General features: G+C 43.9%; 1 protein-coding gene across 1 annotated transcript in view; it reads right to left on the bottom strand.

The window, feature by feature from the left end:
- Window positions 1-595: 595 nt before the first annotated feature.
- UNC13B (unc-13 homolog B) overlaps window positions 596-19748 on the bottom strand; it is a 191342-nt gene continuing 172189 nt past the window's right edge. The window contains exons 33-38 of the mRNA XM_074166749.1: window positions 13801-13857; window positions 9203-9283; window positions 8667-8814; window positions 3313-3405; window positions 2067-2226; window positions 596-881 (exon numbers count right to left, since the gene is read on the bottom strand). Coding sequence (XP_074022850.1) covers window positions 596-881; window positions 2067-2226; window positions 3313-3405; window positions 8667-8814; window positions 9203-9283; window positions 13801-13857 — 825 coding nt within the window. The remainder of the gene's footprint in view (window positions 882-2066; window positions 2227-3312; window positions 3406-8666; window positions 8815-9202; window positions 9284-13800; window positions 13858-19748) is intronic.

The raw sequence follows: 19748 nt of genomic DNA, 5'->3' as shown, positions 1-19748 counted from the left end.
AGGGTCATACATTCACTCGGTGTGCATTTTCAGAGCAATTTCCAACATCTTTTTTTTAAGCAGACATTCAAGGTGTCTGCCTATCACATTGGGACACGGGTATAACCTGTGCCAGAACATACCCTGGCAGCTCCACAGTACATGAATCTCAAGGAGAGAGAACTGTGCTTTGCCAAAATCCCAAATCATTCCTCTTCTCCCAATTTCCACACAGTTGTGTGTTTGTATCATGGTGTGATTATGTAGAACCTTTTTAATGTCTGCCAACTTCAGAGGATAAAAATCACAGTGCTGCATATCAACAAAACCCAGCATACTCAGCCTCCAATATAAAATAATTTATATACACAAAGCAGAATTTGCATCTTAAATAAGAAGAGATTGTCTCATTCTCTATGGTGTCTTACCCAGCTACTAAAAAATAAATAATTCACATCAGATTGATGGATTTGTTTCCTGTACAGCACACGTGCGCTACCAGAGCTGACAAAGACAACATGAAAAAAACTTTTTGTAATTAATAAAAGAGAATTGTTGAACACTTGCACATATTGGCACAAGGCAGAAGAGAAAAGGGAACACTACACGGCACAGCTCAGGTGCCTTCCTCCGTGGAACGGGACTCAGATTTCAACTTTACAAATTCTCTGGCAACTTCATCGTTGGTTCTTTGAGAGAGAATCCTCAGGACTGTAAGTCCAGTCTCATCCATGTGAATCCTGCGCCCCAGGGGGCACCAGCAGGCGCAGCTTCCCTTGTCTGCTATGTCTCTGAGCTGCATCACTGCTATCCCCAGCACTCGGTCCTCCCGAGCAAAGCAGTAATCCTTCACGCAGACTTGGAGCTCGTAGGCATCAGGGCCGTCTTCATTCCCCAGAATGCTGAAAAACACACCCAGGTTTATTTATACTTTCTCAGAACATATAAATTCCCCTGCAAAATAAAGAGTGCTTAGGTAAGCCACAGAAAACTCCTCTCTACAGGAAACCCTGGTCAGAGAGGGAGAAGGAAAACCTATGGCACATAGGCGTTTTTGCTGTTTCGTGGACAATAAAGACAACCTGGCTACTTAAAGACAAAAACCAAACAGCCCATATCAACTTGCCTTTGCATGTGTGTGTGCGTGTGTGTGTGAAACTGTGAAATGAGAGGAGCAGAGAACATTAAAGCCATGCTAATGGATTTTCAACTAAGATGACTTTAAACATTTCTGCTTCTGTTCAGGTTGCTTCATTTCAGTAATTAATATTTTAATTAGATGAAGTCTTTGTTAAATATGCAGAACCTTCCATTAAAGCAAAAGCTAATAAAATACATCGCCAATCTTTCTGATGTTTCTAAAATTAAAAGAATATTAAAAAAAAAAGGGACAAAATCTCTTAACTTAGAGGAAGCCTGCCTTCCACCACATCAAAGAAAAATTACACGGATAGTCCCTCTCCCCCAAGATGTTCTGCTGGTCATCTCCTCTCCTCTCCTCTCATCCTCACTGTACAGCTGGGTGAGCACTAATCTGTAGCTCCCTTTGTTGAGCCTCCTGAGAAGGAAGATGCCTTTATAATAACAAAAGCCAAATAAGACGAGATCAATACTTGGTATTAAAAAGACGGCAATTTTAGCAGTGCAACTTACTACCACTTCCAAGGGCTGTATCCTTGGCAACAAGTTCAGAAAGCATTTCCCACAGGTCAAGATGGGATAAATCACACATTAAAATTAAAATAACTAAAAATACGTTGTGAACTTTTAGCCTCAACTCTACTAGTAAAAGATACAAAGTTTATTAAAATGATGGAGCACAGTAAAATACATTGATAGGACACACAGTGCGTTTCAGAAGGTAGCCAAAGGACACTGCTGGTATAGAACAGACCTCAGCATCCCACCCACAGCAAAAGACCCCAAAATCTAGCTTTTCCTGCCAAGACACCAAACTCTGGGCCAAGCTACTGGTTCAAGTGCTCCTTTGAGCCCTGAGCAGGCTGTTTGTGGACACTGGAAAACCCTATCTCTCTTCTGCATCTGCACTGGCCATGTCAGATCCCCAGGCTATTTTTCACACTTACAAGTGAAAGGTTTCATTGTATTTGGGAGCCCAGTTGTTGCTCTTTGACTTGGTTGTGAACTTCCTCTTCTTGTCACTCTGATGGGGCCCGATCATGGTGATTTCAACGAACGGACGGAACATGCCGGATGTTTGCCACTTCAGGTCGTTGGCCGCCACAACTGGAAAAGAGTGAAAAAACCAACCAGTTTTACAGTAAATACTCACCTGTTCCCATTACTCTGGACACCTTTCTGCTCTGCTTTCAACTTCTTGTTTCAGAGGACAAAGTCTCAAAACACGCGAGTGTCCTGACACCCGTGGGCAGGACTTTTCTGTAATACAAAGATATGCTTTTTTGCTGCAGAGTAATTCTGTAAAGGGAATTTAATGCTTGGGACAGCACTTAGCTTTTGCCGTATGCATAGTCAAGAAATTAGTCTAAAGAAACCAGGCTGTCACGCAGCTCCGGGCAGGCTGCCCTGCCAGTTCAGTGCTTAACTCTACTTTATGTGTGGGTTGAGGGAAAAACAGGGCATTTGGGGGGCTGATATTAAGGTCTCTGTTGAAAAGGAACATGAGAGTGGAGGTAAGGCAAACAAAGCCTGTGAGCCGTGGGTGATTCCAGAGCCCAGAATTATTAGCTCCTTAATTTTCATTCTCTCTGGGGTCACTGCAGGGAACAGACTGAAGCACAGGAACCAGCTCCTGCATTGCAGTGTAGATTTAGCCAGCAGAAGAGAGGCCTGAAGAGCTGTTTATATAAAACTTCAGAGGAAATTAAAGTAGTTAAATATGCTGTATTCGTGCAAAGGAGACGAAGGAGGAAGAGGAAGCCTGAGACGAATCACCGCTTTGGTTATTTTCAGAGCAGCTCTTCAGGGACCAGCGTGGCCTTCTGGACGGGGGAGAGGAGCCTCCGAACTCTTAGCGGCTCCGTGATCTCTCGCTTTACACTACACAATTTCACAATGTCGTCCTGCCCCGCTCTCTGCAGCGCAGCCTGAACTGTGGCGCCTGGTGAGAGCCATCATCTGATTTTTGTTTACTTCGTCTATCATTGCCAATAAACAACGGGTCTGTACATTGCTATGTCACTGGCAGGACAAGCTCATTTGCTGTTTTCCCTACACATTCCTGATGCGAAACAGAGAAAGCAGCTCTGAATTCACATTGCATGAGCTAACGCAGGGATACGATGGCTGCCAACTGGAGATCTGCCTGGACGCAGTCGCGGAGCCTGAGCAGTAACACACGCTTTGCCGTACCTTTCACTGTGACCTTGTGTTCACCAGTTCCTGGGTGGGTGTACAGGTCGATCTGTATGGACACTTCACCCACAGGATCATCCACACCAGAGCCTGTCGGGAGAGAATTGACACACACCCCCCACCATGCAGACACAGATTACTGTTTGTTGGCACCCATTTGTTGGTTTATGGCCTCAGCAAGACAATATGGCATTTTCAAAGTACATCTTCCTCGGCCAGCTCTTCAGTCAACATCGATAATGGAACATTAATGCAAAATAACATCAGGCTTGCATGCCCAACACACATAAACACTAACGTTTTTTGCACTCCACCATAAAGATTGCATCCTGTTAAGAACACTAGTAAGAATTTTAAGAGAATTTAAGAGACCTAAAGCTCGACAATGGACCCTCATGGGGATTTTTCAGAGATTCCTGCCAAGCTATTGTGTGTACATGCAGGCATTCCAGTGGTGGGCATTGGCATTCCTATCTGCTCAGGAAAGAAGGGAAGACAAAAAACCCAACAAAACAAACAAACAAACAAGAAAAAAAACACACCAGAGAGGAAGTCTAGGAAAAAAAAGACAAAGATGTTATTGATTTGCACTGAGCCATAGTGTAGTCTCACCCTCTAAGGAGCTTTTTCCCATGTTGTACATCCAATAAAGGTTGTCGTCCTGACAGCCTATCTGCTTCCCTTTGGAGGATAATGAGGATGCCTTCACTCTTGTGCCCCAAAAATGATGAGAGACAAGAGCTCACAACTCGCATACTTATTTCCCTTCATCAATTAGCCAGGGAGAAAACAAGACGTAGCTTCACAGAGGCAAAGATGTTGTAACACAGGGAGAAGGTCTCATGAACTTTACAATTCGTGTATTATGATAGTTTTGAGTTTATAACTTTTAATCATAATTATCATGCAAAATGTGGAAACGACATTTTTCTGGGTAGAAAAGCCAAGATGTCATGTAAATTACAGAAAAAAACTTCTTTGCAAAATGAAAATGAAGTCTATGATAAGTTAGTGAGATTGATTTTACTTTCTCTTTGATAACCGTCTGATCTCAGGTTGACAATTAGCAATGCTGTTGTAATTGGGATACCTACAGGGTAATTGGGTACCTACGAACAGCAGTGTGTTATTTTGTCAATTTTGGGGCTAAGACATGTTAGTAAGTGAAAGAATTGGTGTGTTTGAAATTCAAGATAAGGAGCTTGAAGGATATCATTAAACAAACATTTTGATTAGATAGATCTAACACGTCGACTTTCACAAGAACAGTCTGCAGGCAGCAAAAACACTCATTTAAAAACCAAGAGGTTGAGAGCTAATCTGTGCAATTCTCTGAAGAGAATTACATGGCACAGAACTGTAGGCAGTGAAAGTCACATTAATATACAAGTAAAAGTATCTGAGCAAACATAACAGAACTTCAAACTATTATCTCAGGGTAGATTCTCATTCTTAACCTGAATACAATGAACAGCCTCTAGGCTGTAACATTTGTACAGGATTTTGAATGTTCTGTTTTCTTGGAAGGGCACTGTTCCTTCTTTTCTGTACATAAGCACAAGAGCTTTAAAATTGATAGGCTTAATTACTGACCTGACCCATCTGATGGTGCAGATATGTCACTTACGCTGTTGCCGTTTTCCATGGGAACAGACAAGATTACCAACAGTATGTAACAACTTTAACAGGCTACACCTGCAGAAACGTCAGCTGCCAAACACTCAGGTCTTCATTTTACTGATCTTTAGTGTAATTAATAAGCTGTACAGGAGACACTGGTGCTTCAGAGGAATGACAGCAAAACTGTATCATTACCTTTAAGGCAGACGAAATTTAGACATTTTCTTTTCTACCTTCATTCTTGTCTTTTCATACAAAAATCTTTTTCTAATAACTCAAATGTCCAGAGACAAAGAACCACTTTGTAGATGCCCAGTGAAAAATATTCTGATCACATACAACTGTGTATATACACGTACTTGCACATTTAGTGGCAAGCAGATCTAAATCTCGACAAGAATATCTCATTGGTATTGTGATGCTGGAAGGTGAAACTGCAGAACTGAGCTCGTGCAATGGGTTACAGACATATTTCACCTAATAAAACAAAAAGACTTTGGACAGCAGAAAATAAATTGAGAGATGAAACATAAGACTTATTTTTAAGGCTCTCCTGAGCACCCAGACTTTTAGCTAACAACCACCACCACCACCCCCTTCAAGCCAGATCTTTCAAGCTTGGCCATAACCTTGAGTGCATATCAGACATTACCAGTAGCCTGTCTCAGCAGACCACATGCATGCAAGTCTAGGACTGGAAACAGCAATACACAGCCCACGGTAATAAGGCAGGGGAACAAGGCTGTAGCATCTCTCAAGAAACGGTCCATTTTTGCAGACAGCTTTCACATCCCATGGATAAACGCCAAGCTTGGGGACAGGCTCTCAGGCAGGGTACAGACTTCTACACCGTGCAACCTGTGGCTCCATCTGAGGGATGCAAGTGTTTGGAGAAAGTTCACTTCTACAGGGAGCTAAAGGGAGAGGGTCTCTGGAAAAGGTTCCTGAGCATGGGAAAGACGACTTCAAAAGCAAGGCAGCTGGCTAATGTTGTTATGGTAACAACATTAGTCTTGAACATACCCTTATCAGGAAGAACGTCCTCATTAGCGGTAAACCTAATACCTTTCCCATCATGCACTGAGACATGAATTCAAAAGGCAAGAGGCAAGCAGGATAAAGAGAGAAGAGTGTGAATTACCATCCAATTAGTGGTGTCATTAAACAAACACAAGACAAATATTCTAGCTCTTAATAGACAAGATATCCTCTCAGATCTTCTGCACCAACACAGGCTTTGGAGAGCAAGGGATTGTCTGGGTTAAAACAGGAACAGAATTTGTGCTGGTAAAACTAAACCACAAGCCTTGATCCAACTTTGCAGAGCAAACCCTTCATGGCATAGTGCTATTGCAGCCTGCTCAGGAAGAAAACAAGGGCAACAGATACCTCACAAACTGGAAGATGCAAGCATTGAGCCGTGAAGAGTCAGCATTTAAATAGTTCTGCCTGCAGCCATTCCCCCCATAGGCTTGTGAGAAGCCTGACTTATGCAAAGGGAAGCATCAGAGCTCTGGTGAGCAGATGGCAGCTGTAAATATTGGTGCTGCCCCTTCTCTCCCTCCAACACACGAGCAGGTCTCCAAGCCAATCTATCAACTGGGGTTACTGAGAAGTGTATGCAAGCAACGTTCTTTTCCAGCCCCAAACCCAGGAGCAAGTCAGGCCTTTCTCAGAGATATTCCATCATTGATCCTACAGATATTGGGTGGTGTAGCTCCAGTCTTTTGTTGCCCAAACAGGGTCCAAAACTCCAAGCCTACGAATGTAGAAGATGCTGATTTGGACCAGTTAAGTGGCCCACCGCATGTGGTACCTGTGTCCTGAAGAGGTTCAGACAAGCCACAAGAAATGTCATCAGTCAGCTATGAGATATGATTGTTGACCTCATAAATGAGTCTGTCTTTCGTCCTAAAACTAGAACTTAATTCTTTCCAAGCTTCTTAAAGAAAATTAAAAATACCCAACAAACACACACTTCTGGGGCAACTCTCTATATTCTGCTGCTCTCTGACGATTTTCAATTCTCTTTGTGTATCTGCTAAACACTCACCCCCAGTGGAGTTTTTACAGTCAAATCATGCATTGCATGAAGCTGCTTCCTCATATCAGCTTTGAATTTGCAATTTACACACTCCTGACTGTAGCACAGAGTGTAGAAGAGCAGTGCTGCACACATCCGTATGTCCTGGCTCATCACAACAAGATAACAGGTTCCGCATAAAAAACTAGCTTCAGTTCACGGTCTGGATATATAATGGGAAATATCTGCCATAGAACAGCAAAGACTGAAAACAGACCGTGCACACAAGTTTGCGGTTAAAAAGTGTTCTGTGTAACTCTAATGGCAACAGCCAGGTTCCTGGAGTCCCCTGCGGGATGTAGCAGTCTTTGACCTGTCTGGCCACTGGATGTCATCGTTGCTCTGCCGGGACACAGCTACAGGACCATTCTCTCAGACACATGTACTGGCTTTAGTTAACTTCAGTGTTTTAATGCAGTTTATTTCAACCTAAGCAAGAATATATCATGCTGCTAAAGGCAGGGATGATTCAGTCCCCCAAAACTACACTCAACTTTTCACTTTAAAAAACAAACCTTGTTTTGCTCAAGAATTCTCTGTGCTTTCTCCACTGGCTGGGGAATGCCAGTATCAAACAGTCTCATTTGTGCATGAAGGAAAAGTGTGTTGGCTAGAGAGTGCTTTCCCCTTGATTTCAGGGCTCCCCATGTGACAGTAAGCTGACAGAGTTAGTACAGTCTGTGGGGTCACCAGCTCTCATAGGCTTGGAAGGATTAAAGGAAAAAGGACCCCAAGCAAAAAGCTGGCAGAAAGACACCCCCATGGAATTGTATGAGTTTTGCCGCTGGGATGTAGTAGCCCAATGCCAAGGCTTGCATTTAAGCAACCTGAAAACTTAAAACATCCTTTTCAGTTTTCACCGAACCTCTAATATTATCTGTCTCCTCTTCCTGGGACTTGTGAGATTCTTAGTCAGCCAGTGAAGGTCCCCGATGAGAGACCAAATTATTCTGTACAACATGAAAGCAATGAAATAGCACCAAATCAATCAAATAGCACCACTATTGTGCCTTCCCAAAGAACTACCAAAGAACTTCAGTGATGCATCCCAGCAGCTTACTAATATATTGTGGTGATTTGTAATCATCTTGCTCACATGTATCCTGTGCTGGCTGCAGACAAAACACCCTCCTAAGTTACTCTCCTAAGAGACTTCTCCCTTTACAGGCAGTGTGTAGCTCCGTGACTCATCCCATTGCTGTCAACCAGCCTCAGTCAGGACTACCCGGGCAGCTGGCAACTGGCCTGTGACACAGGCACTGACTAGTTTCTGTGGCGGTGTCTTGCTGAAATGGTCTCTCACACCACCCCGTAAGTCTCAGTACAGTAACTTCAAATTTCACTTCTTTCAAGTCACTCACCCACATTAATTCATGAAACGTGACTCTTAAGTGAGGATTGCAGAAAAAAAGACCACAAACACCCCAGGCCTTATGTTTCACATATTTCTGTTCTCTCAAAATGTAGTTGTTGAGTGGGAAAAAACCCAAACCTTTTCCTCCTTCCCAGTTTCAAAAGCTCTGAACTGTCACGTTTCCAGAAACGTTGCTGCCAAAAGCACTCTACTAACTGGCAGTACAAGAGAGAGCAATTACGAACAGAGCAGATAGCTCCATTCAACTTTGCCAACACCACAAAAGAGTCTTACCCTGAGCTGTTTGTGTCTGGACAAAGGTTTTGATGAGAGTGTCTGTGGTCTGAGTGTAGAGAGAGAGAGCATAGCGAAGTGACTGCAGGTCTGGACTCTTCTCCAAGAAGGTTTTCTTCAAACCATTCCCACCAGCATGGAAATATTGCTAAGAGTAAAAAGAAATAGGAAAAATTCCGAGTAAGAATTGCAACCAGCACATTATTGTGTGTGCAAATGGGGAGGAGCAGGAGAAATTCACAAAACAGCTTCTGTATTGGAAATCCAGCTCTTAGACCAACTGATACCAACTGCTCATGGCTTTCCTCTTCCAAAGCACTTAAATATAAATATGCTGTCTCCTGGCACATGCCAGTCACCTGAGTCTATTCAGTTTTACACAAACATGGCAGTAGCACTCACTTTGTGCTTTTACTGCTGTAGCAGCAGTGACAGACTCCTGCCACCTCCTGACCCACGGTCCCAGGCACTATCCTCCCAAACAGAATTTGGGGATGGAGCAAGGGAATGACAGAGACAGAAATGGAGCCACTTACTTTGATCGTATCCAGTGCCAGATCCAAAACAGCACACTGCTTTGGAGTGAGGCTCCTAGTTTCTTCTCTCACCATATGATCCTGCAACAACCATTACATTTGACATGAGTATGGTGTCAGAGACTAAAAGAAAAGGAGTCACCAGTATCACCTCTTTCCCTGGATTCATGCTGTGGCTACATGGCCACAGCATTAATTCAGCTATTTAAGGAATGCTTAACGGAGTCTCTCAGAGTCATTTATTACAGCTTAACTTGAAAATAAACTCGCTTTCTCTGTTTCGTGCAGGCATAGAAGAGAGGAATAAGGAAAGGAACCGGACAGAGATAAGCAACAATTTAAAAATCACCATTGGTCTCTCAGGAAACCCAGATAGGAGTCTGTTTGGTACCCCTGTTATTTTAGAGCAACCACAACAACTCTGAAAACACCATCTCAATCAAGAGATTCTGAGAACCAGGTATCGGGCAAAGTTGTTCAATATTGTTTGTGGATTTTTTTAATTCTTCCATCTATAAATGTCACTAATACATTGTATCATTGCTGTAGAGGAACAAAAACAAACAAGCGACATGCTCTAGAAAATACCTTTGCTAAAAGAAAAAGCTGTTCCCATTAAGACGCACCACCTCTAATAGCAAAGAGCCAGGAATCCCTTGGGAAGGGATTCCCTTCCCTGCCATCGGAGCATATCCCTGTTAGTCTCCTGCCTGACTACAGGGACGTGTCATCCTTTGGTATTTCACTAAGCTTTTTCTCTCTGATGCTTAGTCTCGGTTTCAGGGAAAACAAACCCCAAATTCTAACTGTTTGAGCTGCTGGAGGGCCAGGCCAGCCGGTTGCAGCTGGGCTGCTGGAGCACTCATGAAAAAAATGCAGGCAAATCATGCAAAGGCAACTTATCTCTACTTTGAGCATGACGCAGTCTCTGATAAGAGACAATTTACAGGAGATTCTTCCACTAAATTGTCTTTGAGTAAAGCACGCCTAGTGTGTGGCATCACGAGTGCATTTCACGCTGACAAGCCTTCTGGCTACCTCGCAGCCTGGTGATTCTTCACACTGCCTGGTGCTTGTTCCTGTTCATTATCCACCAGCATCCACCTCCTGCCCCATGGAGATGGGTCTCGCTGCCAGTCCAGGAGCAGCGCCAGGTGTGTGCCATGCTCCTCACAGACATCTAGCTAGCACCTTCACATGGTCCTGCATTAAACTGTACAGAAGATGCCTCAAGCCAGCACTACCTCAGACAAGTTTTGCGCTGTGCCTTCTTGAGTTGTGGAGACATGCCTCAGCTTGCCCCTTTCCCCCATGCAGGCTGCTGCTGGCCCAGCACTCCATACACTGCAAAGTACCTTTAGCGACAAGCTGTCCTTAGGGGAGCAACAGCTTTCCTCCCTTTTCTTCATGAGCAGTTCCACTGGAGATGATGTGGCTTCACACTTCAGTACGCAGAGGGTAAAACATTCTCTCTCTGTCTGACGGTCAGATTGAGTACAAAATCAGCCAGAGCCCAAGGCCACGTTCACGGGAGAGGCCAATTTAGCCAGGGTAGCTGTGTCCCCGAGGCAGAGTGACTTTCACATCTGTTGACATGACTTTCAAGGTCTCCCTGCCAGATTCCCCACACTGTGACAGAAACCAGGTGGTCAGCATTCTTCTCTTCAACACCCAAAGAGCTCCTTTACCCTGCTCTGAATGGTCAGCCCACCGGTGCCCGTGCTGTCACTGCACAGCAACACGTCACTGCTTTCTAAGAGAGCTTCCCAGTGCCATCTACTTCAACATACTCTGTAAAAATAACCCAGGGACTGGACTGGTAGCACCTGCACCTACACACAGAGGAGCCCACGACCGTCATTCCCCTGCACACCTGCCCTCTGCAAATCCCACACTGTTCCTATAAAGGACTGCACACAGTGCTACCCTGCACTTCCCAGATTGCTCGCCACAAATATTTATGTCAAATAATTATGCAACTTCAAGCAGAATAAAAAAAAAAAAAAAAAATTATCTTCTCCTGGTCTCTCATATTCATCCTTGTATTCTCCACAGGTATTCATGGAAGAATCTCTTTGGTCAGAGCTCAGTGGTTACCCTGGGGGCAGCGGATGGGAGGGGAGGCTGCTGCTCCCTGCTCCAGCTGCCGACTATTAAGCAAACAGAGCAGAAAGAGTCTGATAATAAACGGGAGGCAGATATGTGGCACCAAGGTGCCAGTTTTATGGTTGGTGTTCCGAGCATTTTAAAATACACTGTGAAAGTGATTTGTCGTCAGGACGAGAGCCCGTGCTTGTCAGGTCTGTCAGTCTCAGTTTTCAGCTGAGTTATCTGATTCACTAGAGCTCTGTTCCCCCTGTTCTATTTAAGACAAATACAGCCTAAAATCCATCCCATAATTTTCCCAGGCTTTTAGAGGAACTGCAAAATGCACAGGAGAGGGGCTCTGAAGAGCCATTTAACTCATGCCTTCCCTGCTAGCTTTTATGTGCCCGCAAAAAAAAAAACAAAACCAAAAAAAAAAGGACAGCAACAACAAAAATATTTCTACAATGCTTACACACACCTAAACAATTTACACTCTTGTAATACCTTTACTCTTCTGGAAATTTTTGGATGCAGTGTTGGTTCACACCATCTGTCTGAGCTAAAGGTCTCCAGAACTCAGGTGGTGGAGTGCTTTCACACCTGTGTACAGCTCTCCTGCCGCATATAAAATCCTATGTAGCTGTGCTGCTTTGCACATGTGGATGTGCAAATAAGGGCTTGAACACACAGCAGGGCTTGTCTGATTTACACAACTGTGTGCCTTTCTAAAAACACAGCCCAGAGTTACCAAGTTTAAGACAGGCTGCTGCCGAGGGCTGGCCTCCGTCTGACCGGTACGAATGGAAACAGGCAAAGCTTCCAGCTCACTCCAGGGCAAAAACCACCTTGTATATATTAAGAAATTCCAGCAATGAGAAAACATGGAAGAAGTAAAAGATAACTGAATGTCACTGACTATGGGACTATGGCTGGGAATGCAAGCAAGCCACAAGAACTCACAGTGGCCTGTGGACAAACTTGTCCTTGTGGCCTGGGAGGAGAAACAGAGCAAACTCAGAGCCAGAGCTGACCCCCTTTGATACCAGGATTACACGCAGAGGGCAGGGGTGTCTTCTCTTCCTCCAAATGCTGGGTTCTTGCCATTGTTTTTGAAAGGGGAAGGGAATACTCCCAGGAAAAGGAAGTCACATTTGGAGGCTGTGGTCCAGCTCCCACACTGGACACAAAGCTCCTCTTTCCCCATCTCTCCCACGGAAGCAACACGGAGCACTGTAAGAGCTGGGGACAGTGGAGGTAGTGCAATCCTGGGGAGCCACCGTGTCACCAGGGAGGACGGCCTGGCTGTGGGAGTGCATGGGGCTGTCTCCCAGCACCGGTGACAGCCATTCCCCTGGGGAACCACACTTAAGGGACTGTTATGTCACTGTTAACTGCTGTCTAACAGCCTCAAAATGCAGCTGGGGAAAAGTGTTTGCTTCTAGTGACACACCTTCACGTCCAGACCACTTACTAGGATTGCTAATAAGCACTATCTTAAATGAACTGTGTACTGTCTTGGCTCATAACCTTCCATATGTAAAAAGTGTCTTCTGGTCAAGGGAAATAGATAATTGCACTAAGACAGCTGTAATAAGTGCTCAAGACAAGAAAAAAAAAAAAAAAATCACAGGAAACGATGAATGCATTTTGAAATTGCACTGATCACTTAGGAGAACGCCCTTTGCTGCGGGAAGATTTCCCTGACGGCACTCTGAGAGAGAGTTCACATTCAGCTCCCTCTTCCTCGCAGCACAATTTCTGCACCGTGACGCTTCAGATTTAGGCCTCCTCTTGCACAATATCTGTTTGGTAGCACAAGTCAAACCACAGCAGAGTGCAATCCAAATGTTGGAAGGCGTCACTATTTTCATACCACTCCCGTCGTGACCAGTGAATTAATGCTTGATTGGCTTATGACGAGGTGGCGTGCACTTAGTAATGCTCATGTCATGCACTGTCACGTCATGCACTGTCAAAACACATCAACACAGCCTTCATGCTAAATGCCAGCTTGCCTGTAAAGAGATCCCACGCAGAAGGAATTTACAGACACAGGCTCTCTTCCATAAGCAACAGTTATTTTTGTAACAGTTCATTTAATTCATCAATAGCTAGCACAATCATCTTTCCCACTGATACCTCATTGTCAGGATCACGTAAGGGACTCCCTTTTATACATATAGAGGATGTACAGAGGAATATGGAGGAACTGGCCAGAGACTGACATCTCTAGTTTTTTCATTTTAAATCTATACACGAAACTGACCACTCTTATCTACAGAAGAGAGAAACTACTTTTGATGATTAAACACACAACAAAATTTAACAGTTAATTTAAACACAATACTGGTGTCAGCAGGATGCATTTAAAAGCACATTTAATGTGTTTAAAAGCATCTCTCTGCAACTGCACTTAGCGACAAACCACTTGAAGCACAGGACATGCTACGCGCTATGACACTTCCATGCTCACACACACGGACATTAACACGAGCCATGCAGAACAATACCTTCAGCTTTGACAAGTGTCCCAGTTCCTTAGCAGCACTGAAAATCAACTGTGTGCCCTATGATTGCAAGAAGTTACAAAAGAAAGGAGGGGTGGGGGAAGAAAAAAGGTTATAAACAAGCTTTGCATGTTTTCCCTTTGAGCAAGTTGAGTCAGTTCACAGCTAGAACTTCACATAACCACCCCAAGGCCAGTCACAAGAACTTGACTCCCTGCCAGTTTATTACCTAGTATAAAACCTGGCATTTCCGCGGATACCACATCGAGAGATAAGTAGAGCCAGCAATGTGCCCTTGTTGCCAAGAGGGCCAATGGAATGCTGGGCTGCACAGGGAAGAGCGTGGCCACTAGGTCGAGGGAGGTCATTCTCCCTCTCTACTCTGTGGATATACTCTGTGGAATACTGCATCCAGTTCTGGGCTCCCCAGTTCAAGAGAGACAGGGAACTACTGGAGAGAGTCCAGCGTAGGGCAAGGAAGGTGATTAAGGGATTGGAGCATCTCCCTTACGAGGAAAGGCTGAGAGAGCTGGGACTCTTTAGCCTGGGGAAGAGAAGGCTGAGGGGAGACCTTATTAATGCTTAAAAGTATCTAAAGGGTGGGCTGAAGGAGGATGGAGCTGGACTCTTTTCAGTGGTTCCCAGTGACAGGACGAGGGGTAACGGGCACAAGCTGGAACATAGGAAGTTCCATTCAAATATGAGGAAGAGCTTCTTTATGGTGAGGGTGACAGAGCTATGGAACAGGCTGCCCAGGGAGGTCATGGAGTCCCCTTCTCTGGAGATTTTCAAGATCCGCCTGGATGCAGTCCCGAGTAATGTGCTCTAGGCAATCCTGCTTTAGCAGGGCAGTTGGACTAGATGATCTCTAGAAGGTCCCTTCCAACTCTGACAATTCCGTGATTCCGTGAGAGCTATTTCAGAGCTAGTTCCACAATATTCTGCTAACTGGTTCACTCTTGCTGACAGGAGCCACTCATTTAAACAGGATACGCCTTCAAATGTCCAAATCCACATGAAAGAGACTGAAACACTGGCCAAAGCTAAAAATCACACAACTGATGAAAATCTCGCTATAGAAGTAGAGCCCAATCAGCAGGGTGAGGGTAAGCATATGCCAGATCAGAAACAAAACTGTATCTGAGCAGTTTTCGGGTGAGAGATCAGCGAACAAAGTCCAGTGAACACAACAGCATGGCCCTTACATATCAAAAGCTTGGCCAAGGGCTCTTCTCTCCCCACTGTGGCTTACTGATGCTCTATGACCAGTGAAGAAATAAAAAGGGAAAATAAACCCCAGTGATGGGAAGCCTTCCTTCAAGTCACTTACACTCTAGTATAATGGATTTTTACATACTTTCTCTGCAATGGTTACCACAAAGATATTTTTCCTTTCCCCACCACAGCATTTCTCTTTTGTGTAATATTCCTGCCTGGGGAGTCAAGTCCAAAATTTAATGACAAAGCCAAAAGCAACCAAGACAATTCTCCAGTATCTTCTCCCAGAGATGCTTTATGGGGTGTGCTGGAATTTATTTTCTTCCATTTCACTCCTTTTCATTCATCTAATCTTGCCTTTTTCTTTAAAAAAGTCACAATTGCCTATTACTCAGAATCAAACCCCAGCCTACTGTAATTCTAGCTATGAATTGTGCATCTCTCATATCATGAAACTTTGCCCTCCGCTTCAGCCCTCTTAGGCCAGTCTGATTTTGGGCTTCAGGACCAAGACAAAGCTACAGGTGACCCCCCTCCCCTAATTAAACCTCCCTTCTATTACCTCCCTCAGGAATGCCTTAATTATGTCAGGAGAGCTGCCCTCTCAAAGATGATCTTTGGCTCTCTACTGTAATCAGTTATTAGGGGCTAAAAGTACATGTAAATGTCACCACTGGTACCAGCTGAGAAGTGCCTGGGGGATGTCCCAGCTGAATGTCTGAAATAAGCTTCCAGGGACAGACACTGGTGGGTGGCACTTTCCAGTAGGGTCTTTTTTTGCTCAGCAAAACACTTAGAAGAAAATGAAGTGCATCTTTGGAGACTGCTGGCTCCGTGAGGACTGTATTTCCCCAAAGGGCTCCAGTAAATCCAATTCTCCTTTCCATCTCCTTTATTACTCTTTCTCATCTCAACGGTCCTTCACCCTCCCACTTAACCACAACTGCCACCACCACTCCCCACCCCTGTCAAACTGCTACCCTCAAACTGTAACAAAGCACGATGTAAAAGCAGAATTATTATATTGCCCTTTGCCCATGTCTATGCCACTCAGCCCATTTTCTTTGCTGCCTTCTTTGGTATTTGTTTATTTGTTGCCTTCTAAGTCAGTACTGTGTGGAGCCGGAACTACCCCATACATGCATTTGCAGAGGAGACTCTGGGAACTGGGTTCTACTGCAAAGATCATTGATGAAATTCGTCTTTTTTTTTTCCTAGGATTAAAGTTAACATTAGCCCCACTGATGTGTTCCTCTCAGCAAAAAAGTGTCTTTATACTTGTTGCTAGAGGTAGCAGCTACCCTTTTACAGAGGGAAGAGCAGGCAAAAAGTTTACAGCTGTAACACTGGAGAGTCCGAGACACTGGACAACCTCTGCCCATTACAACAGCAGTCCAAAAGTGAATTTTTAGATGAAATACTTTTTTCTTAGTTTTGCCAGCTTCGGAAATTTCTTCAAGCTGAAAGACTCTGTGACCTGAAATCACAGCCAGCTTCTTGATTTGCTCTACCTGTAACTACCACCTAACCGTCACTGTTCCTCAGCCTTTTATGTTTGTTGAATACAAATCGATACAGAATGAACATTATTGACTTCGTAGCTAAACAGAAATTCTTGATAATTGATTAAATTCACAACTCTTGGAGGGGGGACAACAAGTGCAGACCAGGACAATGCATCCATAAAGAAAAGCTTCTGAACTGAGACTGGGAGCTTCCCTTGCTGCTGGTATCCAATGGGTAGTGTTAGAGAACAACTCACTTAACTGAAAGAGTCTGAAATTCTCTGTATTTCCAGCTAGCAAGGTTGAACATGACTGCACACCAAGAGCAACAAAGAGATTTCACTGTGGGCCACACCAAATACTTCACCAGGAGACATGGCTTCAGGCAGTGCTCTGGTATCCAGCAGATGCACCTGCTGTTCTTTACAACTGGTCACAAGGCTTGTTCGACTTCTGGGTCTTAAAACATATAAGGTTTTCATGACCGTTGACCAAGCAGAAAAAAAAAAATAACATTTTTATAACCTGAATTTCCAAAAGTTAAGGGAGCAGTCTCAAAACATACTATTTCTTGATGCAGTATTTTCAACTTCATTAGATGCCTTTTTTTTTTTTTTATACGTAAATTTGAACATTAACAACATTAACTAGCCCAGGCGAATAGTCTCTCTGCTGCTGGCTTCTAAGGAGGGCAGGCTGGTAACACTGAGCAATACACAGTGACTTGACATGCTTCAAGGAACAAAGCTGCTCAGATAACTACTCCTCAATTCTTGCCCACTAAGAAAATCCTCATCAGTCAGTGCCAATCTCTGTCAATGTGTCTGAAGGAGAAGTTATTTTACTGTTACAATGAGTTTGTCATCAATGCTGATAACGCCTCATGAAAATCAGGACAGCTCCTTCCTCTGCCAAATGGCATTATTGTAAACAAGATGCTACACCTCCTCAAAAAAGTCATTTATTCATGGAAAACATATCACAAAGTTCTATAGACAGCACTCATTTCAGGTGTGTCTCTAGGGAACAAAAACAACTAAATTTAAATATCAGGTAGTTTTGAGAAAAGCTGCCTCCAACGCAATTGATTAAAACATCAAAGGCGAAAGATGAGTTAAAAAAAAAAGTCCGTATTATGAATTCTTCTGCCTAGCTCTGTGGCAAATGTAGCTGGAAAGGTGACAGACCTTAGTGCTCGTTTTCCTGGTTCTTCCCATGAAATTAGTTTTACCTTCCTAAACTTTTTGGAAACATGAAAGACATCTATAGCCCACCCCACAAAGATTTTAAATTCCTCATTAATGGTATGACTGTATCCCTGTCCCCCACGCTCCCCCAGTGAAAGCATTCAGAGAAGGATCATCAGCTGACTCAATTCTAATTGCTAGAAGCCAACAGAACTGCACTGATTTATGTTCCAAGAGGCTCAAACTCTCACAGCATGACTGTCCTACTGCTCAGTTGACAAAGTTAGGAAACAAAGGCCACTGCAAGTCTTTTGAATTCCAGTCCTTTTTGGAAAACATATTATTACTCAGGCTTATTTTCCTGAGACATACCAGTGCAAGGAAGTTTCATCCGGTATTGAACATTCCTTTCCCAGATTTTTTTAATTCCTACATTCAACAACAACGAGATCTGATCATTTATTAGCAGCATTTATTTTCATTTAAAAAACTGTATCATCAGGCAATGTTTGCTACCATCCATTAAAAATTAAGACTATTTTTTAGCTGTTGTGGTGTATTAGCCATTGAGTGAATAGGCTTAGAAGTGGGGAAAAGGGAAAATAATTACCTGTCGGTACAGAGATCTGGGCACATGTGCAGTTCACAGACCATCATTTCATTCAAGGCTAAGAAAGCTTTTTCTCCTCATCACAGAGGAGGCCTTGGACTTTTTTGGTCCAAGCTAGCACAAGGGAGAGAATTCATTTAAACTCATACAAGTTAAGAAAGGTTTCAGAAAACCTCTTAAAGCCGCAATCTCCTCCACCACAGAAAAGCTCTGGAGTGGTGCTGCTTGCAGAGGGGCCTAAAGAACAGCCAGTTTGGAAGTCACGTGTAAAATCTGTCTGCAGCTTAAAGAAAATTTTGTTCTTATCCTGAACCACATTCTCATTTAGTGAAGTCTGATGAGTAGAAAAAAGCACAGCAGGAGCAAGAACAAATGGAGCCTCACGTGAATGGCTGCAGCGTAGCGTGTGAAATAAATAAAGGAGAGGCTCCAGAGGAATCATCTGTGTGTAAATTAAGCAAGTCTTCGTTGACCTGACTTAGTCACTGATGGCATGCTATAGTTTCGTCCTAAGCAGTGAGGGAGAAAGAAATGTATAACTAATCCGTTAATATCCCCAAGCGTTGTGCACTGAACCCCAAAATAAGGATTTCCAGAGAGCTGTGTTTGCATATCCACTCATCCGAGACAGAGAGTGTTTAATTAAATGTTGATCTTTACTTAAAACTAGTGAGGTGTGAACTGCTCGGTGAGTTACTGGAGATCATGTTGCTACTAATCTCACAACCCACGGGCAGCCAGTGCTCAGAGAGGCAGAAGCCGCTCATCTGAAAGCCATTAAGGCACCCGCAGCTCAGGTCATGAGAGTGGGAAGCTGTAAAAAGGCTCCGTCCCCACTGCATCCTTCATGGGCAGCAGTCGACTGCTTACTCACCTGAGACCCACCCTGCACAAAAATCTTCCACAAGCAGCAGAGAATGGAAGAGCAGAGCTCAGATTTTCCTTCCCTGTTTTGATACAGGCTGAGATAATTTAAGTGGAATAGATCGGTCCAGGGAGTAACAGGCATTAAAGCACTGTGCAGTGACTGGGTCATGCAAGCGACAAGTGAGAGACACTGCAGTGTGTTTGGAACCTTCTACCCAAGTAAGCTTTCCATGACCATCATCAGAAACACTTCTGCACCTCTAGCAACTTTACAGAAAGGAGAGAAAATATTCCGTAAAAGGGAGTCTCTTCTATCATGAATATCCCTTACTTCTTAAGGGCTGCAGAAGAGTTTTAGGAGGGTAATCCCCATCCAGTGGTCTTTCAAACACGGAGAGGCAGCACTAGGGCTTTCTGTTGCCGAGGTCCGGGGAGGAAAGTGAGTTACAGTGCCTGGGGCTATTTCTGAGTCTGATGTGCTTTCAAAAGAAACAAAGAGGAAGCAAAATCAGGCAAGAGGTGCCTGGCAGAGAAGTAAGAACAGCAAAGAGAAAATACTGCTTT

This window comes from Numenius arquata, chromosome Z (genome assembly GCF_964106895.1).
Source record: "Numenius arquata chromosome Z, bNumArq3.hap1.1, whole genome shotgun sequence".
Classification (NCBI taxonomy): domain Eukaryota; kingdom Metazoa; phylum Chordata; class Aves; order Charadriiformes; family Scolopacidae; genus Numenius; species Numenius arquata.
This window is presented reverse-complemented; position numbering and strand designations above follow the sequence as displayed.